We start from the raw sequence: 19,097 nt of genomic DNA on the forward strand, positions 1-19,097 counted from the left end.
CAGCTAACACAGTTAGCTGCGTACTAATCAGGACTCCAGTGTTGCAAAGAGATGTGTGCTAATTGGTAACCAGGAGTCGATGCAAACATCTCAAATGTGTTTGAATTTGACAGCAAACCTAAAGAATTTTAGATAAATCAATACTACAAATAGATAAAATATATAAATCAGGAAACTCTTAGGTTTATCTACCTGCAGTGAGTGTGTGTTTTTTGTGTGTTTTTGTGAAACCAAAAGATGCAGAGCGTTTTAAAAAATGACATGATTAACAAGTTTATTTAACTATAATTATTCAGATACATTAGAAATAACCCTTCTCAAGGCTTTTTGAGGCATTTTATGAAGTCGTATATAAAATATATTAATTTTCTTTTTGTATTTGATTTATATTCAGATCAGATTCACAACTGAATCATGTTTTGATCTAAGCCATTTAATTCTCTGGTCATCTGCTTTAATTAACCTGCTGAAAAGTAAACTTCCTCTTCAGTTTCAAGTCTTTTGAAGCTTATAAGTTTTCAAATGGCACAAAAACAAACGGACTTTGTGAGTCTATTCCTCCATCCACATGCTTCAGAAGCCCCTGTGTGACTCTCTTTAACCTTGGTTTACGTAACTGTAAGTCATAAGATCTTTTTTTCTATTTATTTAATCTTATTTTTTACCAGGATTAAAAACCCATATAATAAGGGAGTCCAGGCCAAACAACATCCCTTACATCTTAATGATGTCCCATGATGTTTGATTTAGATGGATTATAATCATGCAGAAAGCTTGTGCATGGAGAGACATCCGGACTACAAACACTACCTCCCCAGTAGTTTCTGCTCAGGGCTTCAGATGCACACAGACATCAGTGATGAGCTCCCAGATGAGCTCAATGAGTCTGACTGCATCGCTTTCACACTGGCTGCCCAGTTTTTTTTTTTTTTTTTTTTAGAATATTCTATTTTGATTTTTAGTAGTAACATCACAGGCATTAACTGACATGACAAAACTGGTACACAATAAAGCACAATTCAAACAATGAGACATATTAAAACTAAAATACATTTACAATAATATAACACAACAACCAAATAAGAAGGACTGGACGGGGGTGGGTGGGGTGGGTAATCTATAGGGATGAAGTAAAATCTATATGAATCGGAAATAGATTGAGAGACAGATGGTATCAGATTCGCTCATGAATCCTGTTGAGTCCAGCTCGATTACAGGATCATCAATCAATCAAATGTGTTGGTAGATTTTGCATATAACTTAAAAAAGGCTGCCATATTTTATAAAAAGTCTTACTTCTATTCTGCATCCAATAGGTTATTTTTTCTAGTGTCACACATCTATTAATCTCACAAAGCCACATTTTAATTGGGAGGAGGGAGTCTGATTTCCATTTTGTTGTAATACATTTCTTAGCAATTGCCAAAAGTACTTCTGTAAGTTTCTTATCATAGATTGTCTTTAAATTAGAATTTGTAAAGTTCCCCAATAAACAAATCTCCGGGTCTATTGGAATCATGATGCCATGAATGTCTGATAACGTTTCACAAACCGCCTTCCAAAAACCCTTCAATTTAGAACAATGACTGGCTGCCCAGTTTTAAAGGTGCACAGTTATAATTAAATCTCAGCTGCTGCCACAAGGAGCCTGTCCTAAATACAAAGACCGTCCAGGATGCACAGCAGGGGCTCTGACAACTGAGACAGAGCATATCCCTCCACTGTCACAGCAGCCTATAGGCACACGGTGTTGTGTAACAGCCAACAATAGCACTGGTTTAACTGGTGCATGTGTGTGTCCTACATGGCAAAGTACAACATGTTCTATAGATATGGAGAGCCGATCAGTAATCACACTCTAATGAGGTTAAAGGTGCATTCTGTGCAGGCTGCAGGGATGCACTTAGAGCATTAATTACGTAAAAAAAAATCACCCAAAAGTTGAATTTTAATGGCAATCATTATCATACTGTCTTAAAAGCAACTTTTTGGGTATTATTAACGTTATTTTTGCTCTACAAATTCAGAATTCAGTCTCTCCATCACGCCGTCGTCTCTGTAATACTCGCGGCTCCTCACGTAGCCTGTTTGACCTTCAGTGACAGCAGACGTTAAGTCACTGAAGGTCACCGGAAGTAGATTCCAAACTCTTTCTAAATAAAAGAAAAAAAAAAAGGCAACCTCTAACAGCGACACTGAGCCGTTTTAATCTGAAAAGCTGCACCGGATGTAGATTGTTTAATTCACATAAATTGATGTTGGTTCAGTCGTGACTCAGCTTCCGTGATGCGGGAGAAATTATTTCTGAGGCAAAAAATAAAAAACAGCTGACAGGAAGTTCAAACCACAACACTTTACAGCTGGTAAATGAAATGAGGGGCACTTTGAAAACTTTTATATGCATAAGAAATATACATATTCTAAGTACTTAACCCCAAAAAAAAATCTACATAAAAATCTTGAGAAGTAAGTTGCAGTGTAGTTAAATCCTGTCATGTGGGGTTGAGTTACTGGAACTGGAGCTGCTGCACCCACTTGTGGAAATAGCAGATAATTAAGGCTCCGACATGCCGATCAGGTTGGGTGGCAACGCAAAGCCCCCTGGGCGATGCGCGCGCGGGCCTGCGCCATCTGTGCGTACATGCATGGCGCAGGTGACGTCGCATATTTAGAACACCTCGCATTAAAGAGTTACGACGTAATCAGTCACCTGTTGACGCTGTGCCCGCTTCTGCATGTGTGCACGAGCCTTGAGTCACGCTGCAAGTTTGAATGAACACGCGCTGGAGGTGTTTCTGGCGCGTGCTTATTCAAACCTGCAGCGTTTCCCTCTGGAAAGAATGCGGCTGCAGCAGCTGCAGCATCCCTGCGGAAAGCAGAGGCAGCGGGGGGGCGAGCGCAGGCTGTTGCGTAACAGTCCGGAAGACTCAGGAGCACACACTTAAATCCCCAGCAGAAAAAAAATATATTAGATATGTAAAATACGAACATTTATTAGGAGGAACTTCTTTCTGATATCAAAGCACACGCTGTTCCTGCTGCCATGGCAATGCGCAATTTGGGAAGCTTAGCCAGATACATCCTTTATCGGACATACGCCTGTCTGGAGTGTTTCTCAAATTACAAATAAACAACTGATAGACTAAAATCAACATAAATTACGGATAAATTATTAAGCTTTTATGCTTTAATGTTTCCAGACGGTTTAGACAGAAAGTGCCCTGACAGGCTGCTGTAGGAGCGGGTCTGATCCTGACTCCAGCTCGCTCTCACAGCCCAACTTGACTCTTGTTACCTTGAGCATCTCCGCCGCTGGTCAGCACCGCGATGCATTTCCCAGCTCCAGAAAGATTCTCAAAAAATTTCCGGGTGTCCTGCCGCTTCGGTCCCGTCGCTCCGGCCATCTCTCGGTCTGCCTGCCCCGGGGGTCTCGGTGAAGTTTAGCTGAACTCCTCAGAAAGCCCACCGGAGGGTAACACTTGCGGTGTCTGTGGCAGAAGACAGGGAGGCAGTTGAAGGGCCGCAGCGGGTACCGCCCCCCTCCTCCTCCACCTCCTCCCCTCCAAAGATCCTACAATAGGACAGATTACTGCCTCCTTTCCTTACAAGGATGAGGATTTTCCACCGCATCTATGTGGAAAAGTATGAGATAGAGGGAAAAACAGCAACATATTATTTAAAAAACATTTTAAAATGTTAGTTAGTTTTAGTTTTAAACCCCAATTTTGTTCCTTTGCGTTTTAAAAACAGACGATTTAAAGTAAGTTTCCTGTAATTATGCGCTTCTTGCGGGTTTAACCCGTTTCATCAGGATAATCCATTTCAAGTGGCTCAAACAGGATTCAGAACCACAATCAGCTGAAACAGGATCACAAACTGAAGAAGTGGCTGGTTCTGTTTGCTAAAATATTCTCTTTTTTGTGGAGGGGGGGTTCTACATTGATATATTCCTTGAAAATGTTTCTATTTTATTCATGCCATCTTTTGTTCATGAATCTCACGTTTTATTGTTGGTTTTGTTTTGTTCTCATACTTTTGCTGTATGCTGAAGTTGAGGGATTTAATTTTCCTTCTCAAAGGTTGACTGAACACTTGTTTTCTTTGCCATCTATTTCAAATTTTTTAAAAAGGTTATGTTACTATGAAAGCTCCTGTGTTACTGATCTCTTTTAAAATTCTAGACCAGGGGTCTCAAACTCAATTTACCCGGGGGCCGCTGGAGGCAGAGTCTGGGTGAGGCTGGGCCGCATAAAGGATTCCACAAAAAAACATTTTAAAAAATATCCTCAAACGTCATCAACATTTAATTATTTCTCCAATACATGAACTGCAGGCTTTGGATTTGAAGAAGACATGATGAGGGTGTGACAAAATGTAGGATGCGTTCACACTGCAGCCTGAAGTGACCCAATTCCGATGGCCGTTCACACTGGCACACATTTGCTTCCTGTATGCGTTCTGCAGTCTGAACCGGCAGACGACCTGAAAGTGTCCCGCATGCGCAGTAGAGGGCGCAATAGCGTCAGCGTTCTCAGTAGAAGAAGAAGAGCTCAGTGTTTGGAGGCTAACGGTGGAGCTTAGCTTACATATTTGAAGTTGTTGTCCAACCGGAGCAGCATATTAACAGCTTAATCCTCATTATAGTTGTTTTTCTTCCCAGTTGCGCGTATCAGGACGCAGAATTTGTTGAGTATCAGTGACGTTCAGTTCGGATGGATGCGGCCTTGGACGTTATGGTCGCATTTGAATCGGATGCGTATCGGATATGGGTTGCATTCTAAAACAGTTCATACTGTCATGAAAAGATCAAATACATGACGCATTACGTCAAAAAAACAAAAATCGGAATTTTGTCTCTTTATTCTGTAGTGTGAACGCACCCTAAGCTTATTCCACTTGGCGTCGCTCTTTTCCTAGTTTCACAGAAGTCTTTAGCCAGCTAGCAACGCCTGGAGAACGTCTCGACGCGTGACGTCATTACGGCTTCTACCTGTCACAACAGCGCGTCGGATGACGAGCAGCCCGGCAGCAGTCGCCTTTCTCTGCGTTTGATCGTGACATTTGTTAATGGTGGAAAGTACCGGAACGGGACCTCTGTTGCTCTAGACGTTTTGGAAACTCAAGTTTAATCTGCTGTTTTTCTGACTTCAAGTTGAACTTCCCATCCAATTTTTGGTGATTTTGTTAGTTACTCTCGCAGTTTAAAACCCATTCATGCATTCATCTCCAAACCCCTGCAAGAGACTAACCCTAACCTAACCCACAAAATGACACAAAGTGACAAGGTGGTAGGGCATAGATGTATCACTTAAGCTTTACATGCTCCAAGATTAAAAAGTTATCGATATGACACCATTTCTCAAGTTAATTCATTAAGTTGAAGAACATTTAATAATGACCTTTAAAAAAAACAGAGTACCATCTGCTTTACAAATAAATTATGTGTTTAAGAAGTTACTATATTTTGTTTTTTAGCAGTGTTAAAAATATAAGTTTTGGTGTTCATAATCACAGTTCCACTTTTAAATTTGTTTCAGTTAAAATTCATACAAACCAGTAAAATTCATTGTAAATGTGGCAATTAAAACATCTGATTATTTATGACAAATACCAAAACGGATAAAAACATAAAAAGAAACATATAAATATTCAAAATATATCAGTGCTAATTCCTCAAATACATGAGTTACATAACTGCTATAATATAATATTTTGCTACCACCCTTCTGCTAATTTTAATTTTAATTTCTGATTTCAGTTGTGGAAAAGGAAGCAGAGTGGTAGGTCTTCATTTTTTTTTTATCTGCCTTTGGTTGTCACGATCTGGCATACAGAGCAAAGCCAAAGTGGGAAAGCCTCTGACGCAGGTATCCACCTGACTGGCGGCTGAACGCACCAATCAGGGCTGACGTCTCTTCCCGGACGGGGAGGGGAGGAAATTCCTTCCCATTACAACTTCATAGCCAGGAAGTCATTCACTATCAGCCTCAACTCACAACTTTCATCACAATCCAAACACTGGAAGCACAAGGGGATTGTTGGGGCACGGAGAGCTGACACAGTGACTGAATATCTGGATGCAGTTATGTAACTGCTGCAAAAGGAGCTGATTGCAGACACAATAGTCTCAGATACGCTGCTCAATACTTGCCATATGCAGTGACCTTGAACATGTCTGGGTTCAGTATTACAATGTCAGGCTGAAATGATCACGTTGGCTTTGTGTGTGAGAGGCGTTGTGGCGGCAGCTATCTCTCTGACTACAGGTAGGTACTGTGTGTCCCCTCACACCTGTGGCACCAAATCAACCCGTTTCTTCATTTTTTTTTTTACTCAAGACACAATGGAAACATGGGAGCTTTGGACTCAAAGGGCCACGCTGAGGGCACTGGGGATTTGGCTGGTTTCAAAATTCCACTTGCAGCACAAGAAGATGTCTTGTGATATAACTGCCTCTCCTCACTTCTTCAATTTTCATTCCAAGATCCAAAATCAGGAACTGCTCAAGTTATTTACCTCTAGAATTTGGGTTCATGTCTTTATATTTTCAACAACTTCAGTGATGCACATTTAAAATAAAAATTCAAAGTCGTTTTGAGTCTATACTCTGACCTTTCCCAGATGCTGATGTTTTTGGAAATTACAAACTTTGGGATCTCAGTGGAAATCAGAAACAAGTTTCTTTAAACTCAGAGCTGAAGTTTGGTTTGATCAGAGGGAAAATTAATTAAATAGCTGAAATTGGAGAGTTTATTAGCTGAAACATTCCAGTTTTGAACACAGAAATGCAAATAAAAAAATTTTGAAATAGAATAGTGTGTTAATGTTATTCTTAGTATAACATCAAGCAGTGAAAAAATAATAATAAAAACATTTTCACTTTCTGTCACGACATGGATTTGAACACAAGTTGAACGGCGCCACCTGCTGGTGGATAATGTAAATTGCCTTCTAGTTTTAAGAAACCTAATTTATGCTGGCAATGAAACTCAGGGGCAAATCAGGTCAATAAAAATAGTTTATTTACAGTGGCATCAATCAGAAATCAACAAGCAGCATTGGCAGAAGCAACATCAGAGTCGACAGTTTGCATAAAGTCGGTGAACAACTGCTGGGTAAAAACTCACTAAAGAAACAGTTTGAACTGGACTGTGCAGCTGCTGAGACGTTTCAGTTCAGCTCCACAGCAGAGACAATACTTCAAATATGATTTTTTTAAATACCAAATTTGAACCTCAACACTCTCTAGTTGACTTAATGGTTAGATTTACAGCATTTAATATTTTACAGTGGCCTCGGTCAAAAGGAGTTTGCAGCACATTGTGGTGCCTAACAAAAAAAATACAAACACTGGAAATCTGCTTCATTTGCTTTACTCAGAAAATCAGGAAAAGAAAAATAGCACATTTCTGACTATTTAGTTCTTTGCAGTTTGAAACAGCCTGAATTGTGGCTTGATTTCCTTGAAGTGAATCTACAGATGTTATTATGTTCATGACTAAATAAATCTGCAAATCAACAGGAATATTAAACCAACTTGGTAGTTTAATGGCTGTGTGAGGAAGAACCAGATGATATCTGTGGAGCCGTCAAAATCATCTAATGCTTGAACTGATGGAGATATTTTTTAGCAGCTTCAAATATGTTTTGGTGATTGGCTTCAGCTGGTTTTTCCCCAAATTGAGTTTTTTTTTTCCAGCAATGAACACAGATTTGTAAAAAAAAAAAAGTTAAACTCAATATAGACTCACTCTTCTCAATTTTTAGAGCATCTTTTAAGGTTTAAAGTTTTAGTTTTGAAAAAATACATTAAATTTGTATGGATTCTAAAATCAAGTCAAGTACATTTAATTAGAAACAACACATAACTCATTGAATATCTGACTATAATGTTACCATAATTCATGGCCCACTGTAGTTTAAGTAGCTTAATAAATAGCCATATTTAATATAATCAATTAAAACCAAAATCCTGTACTAATCAGGGAGTATTTCAGTACATGCAAACAATGTGATGAGAAACGGTTGGATGTGCTAACATAACAAATCTTAAGAGGTTTATCACAGCTTGTAAAGTCTCATTTTTTGAGAGGAAACCTAACATTCCTGCTTTTAAACTGCATAAAGTGGAGCATCACCAAGTCAGCAGAGTTCGACACACCAGGTACTCTTTAAAACCTCACAACTAAACACCTAACAAAACCAAAAAAATCAAAAAGCTAAGGCATTACTCTATGCATATTTACATGAAATACAGTTGTATGCAATCGATAAAAATATACAAAATTACCAGTATGTATTCTTGTCTCAGTTTAAATCGAGACAAACAGTTTACCTTCATATAAGACATCTGGAAAAAATGTCCACGAGTGTTCATCTTCACCGTGATCTCGCTGAGTGTTTCAGACATTCAGAACATTTCTATGGCCTACGTTTAATCTCTGAGGTTTTTTATGTTATCATATGAGGATAAAGAACAAAATAATAATAGTTGCCGGACCAACAGGGAGACAAAGCTAAATTACAACTTTCTTTACAGTGTTCCAGTTTTCATTTCCCAGTTTTCCTCGTGTTAAGCAGGGAATTCAAGAAAAAACATGTTGAATTTAAACAGTTTCCTTCACATAGTAAAAGCTTATTATGAAAAAGCACCTAATGAATAGCACCTAAACTAGCTGAGCTATTCCCGAAACGTTCCTGACTTTCAGTGTGAATTGTAAAGGCTCTTAGTCAAATAGTTTGAGGGTAAAGTAAATAAAGCTTAAGTAAATTCTGAATCTTTAACGACTTATCTTCATTGAACAAGCATCTAAAGTAAGTATAAACAAAAAGATAAAATGACAAAATACATGTCTAAATTTGCTTTTAGAGTTAGATTATTCTAAACTAGAAAAGTCACACTACAGAGGAGTTTTGCTGTTTATTGTGGGTAAAGGAGATCTAACTGCAAATACAATTAAATTAAAGCAAAAATATAACATAGTTTTACTGCTACATGCTAGTAATTAGCTTGCTAACATTGTTGTCATGCCCTCCAGTGTCAGGTGAACGCTAAAGATTTAAGATTCAATTTAAGATTAAAAGTTCGAAAGGATAAAATAATAGTGATGTGTCGCATCATCTACATTGGCATATTTAAAATTGCATATTATGCAGCACAACTAACTGATTATGTGGAACATCAAGTCCCATCAGATCTTTTGGCTTGAATAGTGTGGAAGTTATGTTACTTTTATCACAGTCTGTGTGATTTTTCTGTATTTAGGGATAATCTGGGAATAAAAGCTTTCAGAGTTTATGATAAACTACACATGGCATTCAGTTTCAAACATGCAACATCTGCAAGCTAATGAATCTTCATCAGCACAGACAAAGCCTTTGCATAGTATTAACATGAGATAAGAAATGTTATCAATGACGTGTTCCATTATTTGAGTAGCAATGAATATCATGTTAGTGATGTGTATGTATGAAATAAGCGCAATGTGAGAGCTAACAATGCAGAGCTTTGACAAAAAAAAATCAGTATTTGAGATTATCTGTGTGAAAACTGTTAAATGCATAGAAGGGCAATGATGGAGCGTTATTTATCTAAAACTGTTCCTCAGCTGCTGCTCTCTTCCACATGCAGGACACACTGTACTGGGGCAGAAACAAAAATAACTACAACATAAAATCTGTTCCTCACCGACGGAAAAAAGTGTGGAGTTTTGTTGGTTGCAGATGCATTTAAGTCACAATGACAGAAAAATAATTACTACGCGTGGGAAAATTTGGTCAAAACGCAACAACGAGTCAGAATAAAACACAAGTTGTGACATTTTTCACCGCTACATGCTAACAATTAGCATATGAACAGTGCTATTTAGCTAAAGACTGGCACTGCCCATTACAGAACGACTGAGGCTTTTGTCTTTTGTTTGTTTCAAACTTAATAATAATACATCCACCAGGAAGTTTGTTTGAATAGAAAGAGACAGTGTGCTTAGTTTAACCTATGGCATATTTCTACTCTCTATCGATCATTTATGAAAGTCCAAACTGCTGCTTCATGATACCACTTAAGGAAAAGGGGTGATACAGATCTATGTACACTATTTATACACATTCACCTTTATTTGAAAAGTCATTAAATAGGGGACACATGTCCTATGTACTACAGCAGTTCAAATATATATTACTTTTAAAATTAACATCAACGAGTACCATTTCAAAAGATCTTAAAGATATAATTGATTTTCTTCCATACAAATAATCTAAAACATCTTTAAAACTATAAATAACTGTAAAATCTTTCATATAGTTTTCCTTTTACGTTCAGTCGGGCTCTAAAATAGAACCAGGAGTTAAAAAACAAACAAAAAAAAAAAAATCAAAAGATTAATTTCATACATCTCTACAGTGTGAAATTGTGACAGTTTGAGTTTCACACACATACACACTAACACACACATAGTAGTCAAGCAGAAACATTTCACCTCAGACTAAAGGATCAAACCTGGGAAACTGGACCCCCTCCTTACAGCAAACAGCCACTGTGAGCAGCTTTCACCCCGTGTGTCATTAAACTGACTACCTAAAACCTTTTGTATGTACAGTTTATGTGCTGGTTTTACAGCAGCAATTCATGAGCCAAAATATTCAGCGAGAAAATGTACATATATTTCTTAAGAGATGCCAAAATCCACATTCTGGAGACAAAAAGCTCCTTTTTGTGCTGATTCAGCCCAAAAAGCCCATTGGATGTTTTTGTGTATTGGTTGAATAAATGCCAGTGAAATCCTTCTTCATCATAAAGTTATGATTCCTGAAGACAGAATCAGAAATATAATGACTGTCCTACAGGTGTGTTTGCTGCCAGAGTGGTTCAGATGACAGTTTTCATGGTATTTCAAACTGTGCTTGATTTAATGAACTACTGGAACTAGGCCAGTCTGAGTGAAGCTCAGAAGTTTTTACATTTTGTGTTTTTCTTCCATCCTCAGTCCTCTGAGATGAAAGCAAGTATTTCCTTTAAAACCTTCACACTTCTCTGTGAGTCTGTTTTAGCTGGGGTCATACCGTGTCCCAACTGAGGCCGTGGTCAGCAAAAGTTCTACAAAAAACACAGTGAAGAAAGATTACTGACTGAATGATTAGAAATGCTACATTTTTTTATATTTTTTGAATATTTATTGAACATTTTTTAATAGCATGTTGCTAAGTAAAGGGAAAGATTACAAAGGACAATGTTCTTACTGCAAGACGACAATTTGTACCAAAAAATGTTGGTTCTTTTTTTATTTATTTTGGAAACAATAAAAGAGAGACTTTGAAGGTCACTTCTGTAAAAGAGCTTTTTTACTTGGTCCTACTTCAGTGTGTATGTTTTTAGATTAAGAAAAGAATTGGAAAATAATACTCACTGAATTGACATTGTTCTCCTGGGTCAGCATATCGATTCCTCCGAACTGTTCCAGCATCAGGCTGCTGTCGCCCACCTGCACCAACAGTGACAAAGACAAACCCAGTTACATCTCCTCAGTTACTTATATGTAAAAAAAAACAACAACACAGAGTTCATACAAAAGACTGGATAGATTTTATGCCCAACAAACTGCTGAAACACCAAAGCTTTTTAAATGTGAAGCAGTGATTTTGTCACCTGTTCGTTCATGGAGCCCATTTGTCCCGCCACTGAATTCATGTTGCTGCTGCTGTACATTCCACTGGATTGTGTCGAGTACTGAGACTGGGCCTGCTGGGGGTACACACTGAGAGAAGAGCAGAAAAGTGATGCAGGGCTTTAAGAAAGCCTGGCTGTGGTGTCGTTGACCTGGAGAAGCGGCCGCTACCTGTTGCTGGTGGAAATGTTTGCAGGCTGCGACCATCCGTTTAGGTCGGCGCTCGTCTGGTAGCTTGGCGGTCCGCCCTGGTTGGGCCCCTGGGCCTGGGTTTGCGTTTGGCCCTGGTTCTGCTGCAGCATGGGGCTCTGACCCTGCCCCATCCTGGGGGACAGCAGGGGGCTCTGCGGCGCGCCAGCCCCACATGGAAAGCATGACGCTGGGTCCTGGTGCTGCTGCTGACTCATTCCTGCAAAAACGGAAAACATAAGATGCAGGTGAGCTCAGGTTCAACATATAAACAACATATAAAAATAAGTTTTCAGTTCATGATTTATAGTAATTATGTTAATTGGAATATCTGAGCAAAATACACAACAGATTGGGACCGATTTAAATCGCTAGCATCCAAAGAGCAAATATGTGATAAAATCCCTTTTTCTTTTATATAAAATGCTTTACATCATAAAAACTTCGTATCATCAATTATGAAAGAAGCAATAAACATTACATGTTGTCAAATATCATCAAAATCATGGAGCAAAGGCACAGCATATATGTTGATCAATGTTTCACTTACTACTAATCAAAGACAAATCGAATCAGGTGGGTTTTTAGTTCAGATTTAAAAGAACTCAGTGTTTCGGCTGTTTTGCAGTTTTCTGGAGGTTTGCTCAGGAAGGACTGTGATGAGCTCTATCGTCCAGGTTTTAGTCAGAACCCCAGCAGCAGCGTTCTGGATCAGCTGCAGCTGGAGGATGATTATTTTATTTTAGGCAGATCTGTTAGGACACTCTTGAAGTAATCACTGTGACTAAAGATAATTAATTTTTTACGCCTGGAAATGTTCTTCTGGTGATAAAACACTGGTTTTATGTGACTCTGAAGGTTAAGGTCAGAGTTCGTCACCCAGATTTCATCCTGATCTCTAGTTTCTATCTGTAGTAACTGAAGCTGCTTGACTCTAGATCACCACCACCAACTGTAACAACCTCCTCCATAAAGCACATAATTAATCCAATACCTGAATTGCTGAACTGGAAGGCACTGTGCTGTGACGGTGGGCTCATTACGCCGCTGTATTGCCCGCCTACATTTCCCATCATGCCCTGGCTTGCCAGGAGATGACTCGGGGAGAGAGGGGAGGAGAAGGGGCTGGAGGAGCCGGGATGAGGAGGAGGAGGAGATGACAGTCCTGTACCGTAACCGGAGGCCGGGTAGGGGAACCGCTGCATGCTGCCCTGCGGCACCCGGGGGTTGACACCCCCCATGGGCATCGGCGAGGGAGCAGCGCCCCCGCTGGGCATGTTGGGCGGCAGGTTGATGCCCTGAGTCCGCATCATCATGGCACGCTGCTGCTGCGCGTGGTGCTGTTGCTGCTGTTGCCGCTGACGCAAGTGGTTGCTGAGGTACTCGCGCTGACGCTGCGCCAGCATGTGGGCGTTGACAGGTCCCTGATGGAGCAAACACAGCCGGGTCATTTCTGGCATCGCCACAAAACAGGAAAAGGAAACGGTCTGCTAGGAAGCACTGCACAGGAAGTTCACCGCAAAAACACGAAATCTTACCAAGTATTTTTGGTCTAGTGCAAATATCTCAGTACATTTGAAATAAAACAAACTTATAGGAGCTAGATTTTAGTCAGTGAGTTAGACTGGGAGATTATTTCACTTGTAACACTGGAACTAATACGTTTTCATCATCATTTAGTAATTATCATCATTAAAACAAACTTCTATTTCTTCAGGAAAGTTACTAGTAAGTTAGTTTTGCGTTGAAACTAGACAACAATCCTTGTTAATGCTTTCTGTTTTTATAAGGCTGCACCATCAAAACACGCAGACTTTTTTTTACATTTTGCCACCATAAAAATGTACAAGTTACGTGAAAAAGCAACAAAATAAAGCAGTGCATTGGTGTTAAAAAATGTGGCTGAAGGCTGACATTCCTTTTACAAATAAAAATCTGAAAAGTGTGGTTTGTTTTTGCATTACACCCCAATCAATGTTTCATAAAACATGTGATAACAGCCGGAAGGTTGGAGGAAAGGGGCATTTGTGAACATTAGTTTTTAAATCTCGTCACAGATTATTTGCTGGATTTTAGATTTTGAGTGGAAAACTCTAACAGATGCATGTTCCTCGATCTAAACCATTCCACTGGATCATTAATGTTCATGGCATGACAAAATGTGGAAATGTTTAAGATGTAAGAACTGTAGGGAAATGAAAGTCACAGGGGAGCAGATAGTATGCAAGCAGCTGACCTGGGTCGATACATTAGATCTTAGAGGTAGATTCATATTTCCAACTCCACCCATCTGGTTCATCACTGGCTGACGGTTCTACAGAAGACACAAAAACCCAAAGCTTTAACAGAACCGATACTTCATCAGACGGCTCTGTGTGAAGGCCAGAAACTGTCTACCTTAGCTAGTAAAGTTTAACAGAAATCACAGTCCTAGATCTCAAATGATGAAAAAAAAAATGAAGCCCATTAAAAGTTGATAGACATTAAAATCATACAGGAAGATTTTTCCACTTGACCAAAAGCTAAAGGGGGATTTTTTTTTGTTTTTGGCTAGAAACAAGCTGTCAAAATTCTGCTCATGATTATCATCTTGCAATTTGAGTGACAATTATTTCAGTCACAATGATCAATAAATCTATTTAATATTGATTTATTAATATAAATCAATATTATTTATATTGATTTATATCAAGATGTATCTATATATTTTTCTTTGTCTATCAAAATAATAATAACAAAGTTAGTGATACTGTCTTTTGTCATAATCATACCAAGGGTGACAGAAAGTGCTTTTCCTCAACTTTCCACCAGGTGGCAGCTTGTCCCAATATCACATATTACAGCAGTGAAGAGTCTTTCGTCAAAGACTTTGGTTCGCGCGTTTAACAGTAATAAAAAGGCCAGATTGTGAATAATAAGTATTTATGGAGTTTGTACAGGAGTTTGCTTATTGCAAAGTGTTCCAGGGACACTATATGCTGATTAAACAGGGAGGGTGAAACGTTTCTTCTTCTTTTTTTCCTGTTTGCTGCAGTTTAAACCCAGTGAACCCCAACGACCTGCCTGTTTGCTTCGGTGAGTCTTCTTTACTTAGAAAAATGGCTGCAGTTTCAGAATGACGTTGCACATTCTGACATGGTTTCAGATTAAATGGCAACAAAGAAGATAAACTCTGGATTAAAAAGAGACAGACTGAATTTTTTAAACGGTATTTAGAGAATAGAAGCAATAAATTAAATGACTAATAACTGCAGTAAAACAGACAAACCTTCCCTTTTGAAATATTGATAAGAATAAGAACAAAATGGCTTTTAAATAAAAAAAACACACATTTAACTCTGACTGATTCCAATTACACTCCAGCATGTTATGTGGCTCAGATTAATCATTTTACACCACTGATCAGATCATTTTGCGCCACGTTCACTTCTTCTTGACCTTTCAGATTTGCTTATTTAACCACTAGTTAACACTGTGTGTGATTCCAGAGGGTGATTTCTTTTTTTTTTTTTGTAATAACCAATAAAAATGAGTAAAGTCCCAGCAACAGTTTCTGCATATTAAGTTATGCGCCTTTGTATACCAGACTGTGTTCAGCATGGAACCACAGTGAGGTCCAGCATAACAGTGTTCAGCACTGGTTTTCCTAATTGTACCAAATATCGGGTTATATAAGCAACCAGATTGCAGTGGTTACAATAATTTAAATTAATTACATCTAAAATGTAATTAAAATGTTAACATATAAATAGCACCCCCATCCACTATTTTTTTATGTTTGTCTTTACTTGCATATTGTAGAAAACATATTTATAGATATTCACATAATGTCTGCAGCATTCAATTTTAATCTAAAATAACAGCGGTATTAATATTTAGCAGGAATATTAGGATGTTTAAGATGATCTCGTAGTTAAACATTAAAAACTACAATGTTTTCCTGCCATGTAGACATTTTTTTAAATTAGTCAAATCCATATATTACAAATTTTTACATAATTTAAAGCTAAAATATAGAAAATTTGCTTTTACACATCTAATTTAAAAACAAATGTTTTAAATGCCAAAGCAGAAATATGTTGTACTAAACTGCACATATTATTAATAATTATAATAATAATAATAATAAAAATATCGGCTGCTTTTTTCAGAAGCTTCAAAACTAAACAGAGGTGATAAAGGCGGCGCCTACCAGCTGGGCCTGGAGTCTGTGCTGCAGCTGGAGCCTCAGGTTGTTGGGCTGCGGCGCCATTGGATTGGGACCAGCAGGTCTCATGCCAGGGGCCCGGGGCCCTGGGGCGCCGGGCATTCTCATCATGGGCGGGTAGCCTGCCGGGGCCATCCTTTGGGGCCCCATGTGGCCCCCCATGGATGGGGCAGGGTACAAGCCATCCGGGGGCATGCCGCCATAACCGTGCTGCCCTCCATACTGCTGACCGTAGAGGGGAGGCTTCAGGCCGGAGGGAGAGTCCGACGGACCCAGGTACTGGTCCTGCTCTGAAAGAGGGCCCTGCAGAGGGAGGTGGAGGAGTTTTTTGTTTTTGTTGTACAACACCTGGAAAAAGTACCAACATAGTTTGAGCTTTTCAATATTTTGTGGCAACAAAGATCAATTTTATTAGGACTTTACAGACAAACACAAACTGATGTGAAACTGTGAAGCAGATAAAAAAGTTTAGACAGAAACCTTTTCGAAACCTTTTGAAAATGTAATTGATCTTATTGTACTGTTTGATTACTAAGATCAGTTGGAATGTATGTATATTTTTAAAGTGCTTTGAGATGATATTTACTGTGAATTATGAATAAAACTCAATTGAATTGAAAAATGACGCATAATTTGAATACAAATCCACGGTTATAAAACAATTGTTATATTGTTGTTAATAGTTAAAAAAAAAGTTTAAAAAAAAGTTAACTATTAGAAAACCACCAGCCTCTCCCTGTCCACTTCTCAGTTATGCACCGCTGTGTTTTGTTCTGTCACATTGAAAATCGAATAAAAATGCTAAACAAAAACACTGACATTCATGACTGTGATGATTAAAATCATAGATTCAAGGGGTATTTGTGCTGCTGTATGGAAGTACAGGAGCCAAAGTTTGTTTATTTTAATGAAGAATGGTATAAATTCCAAAACATTTCATTTTATTGTTTGTTTATTCTCAATACCTCAATATGGGTGAAGTTTATTTGTCAGGAACAATACATATACAAAATAATACATGCTAAATAATGCAGGTCCAGAAATGCATTCAGGATTTCTGGCGCTGTCTCTTTAAGGCAAACTGGACCAAGCTCACCTGTCCAGCCAGAGTGGGTATTCCCAGCATCTTATCTATCTCCTCCAGACCCTCATAGTCCTTCAGCACCGAACACAGCTGGTTCAGCAGAGCACCTTCATCCGTCTGCCCTTCAGAACCAGAACCACAGCAGCCAATCCCGTCCTCCTGAGGAACGCCATACGGTGGCCTGCAAGGTAACTTCTCATCAGACTAAACTAAACCAAAACTCGCTCTTCCTTTATGCTTTAGGCTGGACTGAATGTCAAACCTGCTTTGGTTTCCATAGTGATCCATCATCATCATTCGGTCTGGCCACGGAGCCGTCTGATTGGGTGGAGCCTGCTGCTGGTGGTAGGGCGGAGCTGCCATGTCCAGCTCTAAAGTGGCAAACGAAGGAGAAATGTCAACGTCTGCACAAAATGGATGCCAGTTTGGGAGCATCTGACTGGTTGATTCTTCCCACCGTTGCCCATCATCTGCATGCTGACCAAAGCTCTGGAGACATTTGGACCACTGCTTCTTGTGGGGAGTGCAGAATTCATGTTGGGTACCATTCGACCCACTCCATGGGCCATCATGGGTCCTGCACTGCCCCCTGTTGGAGCATGGGGGCCCCAGCCCTGCTGCATGGAGCCTCGAAGGCCTGCCAAAAGAAAGAAGACTCCTATGATATCATTTCATTTTTCATAATTAAGAGATACATTTTCCGCTTTCCCAAAGCTTTGGGGAAGACAAAGAAATTCACTGACTGTTCAGTCTGACCTGTGTTGGTTATTGCTGCCTGGTTCATGCTGGTGTGGGTTCCCATCATGCCTTGCTGCTGCAAGGAATATGGCCCATTGTTTCTGTGCTGAGGAGGGAAAGGCCTGGTGGGGCTGGAGCCCATACTGCTGTCCAGAGACATGCTCCGGCCTGGAGGAGCCCCCTGACCGGCCTGGCCTGGCCTGACACCATTAAAGCTCGCTGCAATGACAAAATGTTTTCATTCCTATTAAAATTTTGGTAGGAGTGATTAGATGTAATCCATCTGATTTATTTTAAAGACCTGGACATACTGAATCATCCCGCTGAGGACGTACCTGCGGCTCCGATGGGAGGGAAGCCTCTGTGCTGGCCGGGGGAGCTGCTGCTGCTGCCGGTGTCGTTCATCTGCAGGATGTCACTGATGATGGTCTGTTTGTCCACAGAGGAGCCAGCTGGCACGGCTGATGAAGAGGATGAAGAGGATGGAGGCCGACTGGGGAACAGCTGCTGCTGGCTGCTGTTTTGCAGGTCCTCCAGCAGGTCCTCCAGCTCAGATGCCTGGAAGCAGCCGCAATTATAAAAGCAATTTATTACAGAAATGTATTTCTATGACATCCTCTCATACTCAAGACATTAATGAAAATTCTGCTAAGCAAAATTTGAGATCAAGCAAAACTGATTTGCACAATTAAACTGCAGAACATTGCCTTTTATCAGAGAAATTCACATTTTCACTGAATCCTTTACAAGTATAAGTTTGGTTTTAATGAGATTTTAAACTAAAACTACTTCATGTGATCCTTAACGGAGAAAATCTTTATATCCTAAAAGATTTTCTTGTTTTAAAAAAAAGGTATTGATGTAACAATTGAGCATCCTGAATTTAAAAAGCCTCTCCTTTAAAACATGTTTTATTACATTTAATCTACATCACTTTATCATATTTCACTTCATTTAATCTCATTTAACTTTTAGTCTAGGTTTTTTTTCTTTTTTACATTTTTCTTTATTTTCTTTAACTTTATTTAAATGCATTAAAATACATTTATTTTCTAAAATGTTTTTTTTCTTCTTCTCCAAGCTGATTTTAAGCAAAGAATCATAAGTCAAGTCTGATGACAACTTTGACAGAAACGGAAACCCCACTCATCCCTCACCAGTAACACATCGTAACCCAACTCTTTACACACACACACACGCACACACACACACGCAC

General features: G+C 39.2%; 2 protein-coding genes across 12 annotated transcripts in view; both read right to left on the reverse strand.

Annotated features, from left to right (window-relative positions):
* LOC103479939 (ATP-dependent 6-phosphofructokinase, platelet type) overlaps positions 1 to 3,546 on the reverse strand; it is a 30,264-nt gene extending 26,718 nt beyond the window's left edge. For 4 of the 7 annotated variants that reach the window (XM_008434661.2, XM_008434656.2, XM_008434660.2 and 1 more), the window contains exon 1: positions 3,296 to 3,545. In XM_008434661.2, coding sequence (XP_008432883.1) covers positions 3,296 to 3,404 — 109 coding nt within the window. In that variant the 5' untranslated portion in view covers positions 3,405 to 3,545. Of the gene's footprint in view, positions 1 to 3,295 lie in introns of all 7 variants that reach the window. The other 3 variants (XM_008434658.2, XM_008434662.2, XM_008434659.2) reach the window with 2 other exon arrangements.
* A 3,454-nt stretch (positions 3,547 to 7,000) lies between these two features.
* LOC103479938 (nuclear receptor coactivator 2-like) overlaps positions 7,001 to 19,097 on the reverse strand; it is a 52,203-nt gene continuing 40,106 nt past the window's right edge. For 4 of the 5 annotated variants that reach the window (XM_017310167.1, XM_017310165.1, XM_017310166.1 and 1 more), the window contains 12 exons: positions 18,217 to 18,439; positions 17,900 to 18,100; positions 17,601 to 17,780; positions 17,406 to 17,514; positions 17,156 to 17,324; positions 16,045 to 16,362; positions 14,089 to 14,166; positions 12,847 to 13,276; positions 11,835 to 12,072; positions 11,645 to 11,753; positions 11,406 to 11,480; positions 7,001 to 11,095 (listed from right to left, as the gene is read on the reverse strand). In XM_017310167.1, coding sequence (XP_017165656.1) covers positions 11,084 to 11,095; positions 11,406 to 11,480; positions 11,645 to 11,753; positions 11,835 to 12,072; positions 12,847 to 13,276; positions 14,089 to 14,166; positions 16,045 to 16,362; positions 17,156 to 17,324; positions 17,406 to 17,514; positions 17,601 to 17,780; positions 17,900 to 18,100; positions 18,217 to 18,439 — 2,142 coding nt within the window. In that variant the 3' untranslated portion in view covers positions 7,001 to 11,083. The remainder of the gene's footprint in view (positions 11,096 to 11,405; positions 11,481 to 11,644; positions 11,754 to 11,834; positions 12,073 to 12,846; positions 13,277 to 14,088; positions 14,167 to 16,044; positions 16,363 to 17,155; positions 17,325 to 17,405; positions 17,515 to 17,600; positions 17,781 to 17,899; positions 18,101 to 18,216; positions 18,440 to 19,097) is intronic. The other variant, XM_017310168.1, reaches the window with a different exon arrangement.

The sequence above is a fragment of the Poecilia reticulata genome, linkage group LG17, assembly GCF_000633615.1.
Source record: "Poecilia reticulata strain Guanapo linkage group LG17, Guppy_female_1.0+MT, whole genome shotgun sequence".
In the NCBI taxonomy this organism is placed as follows: Eukaryota; Metazoa; Chordata; class Actinopteri; order Cyprinodontiformes; family Poeciliidae; genus Poecilia; species Poecilia reticulata.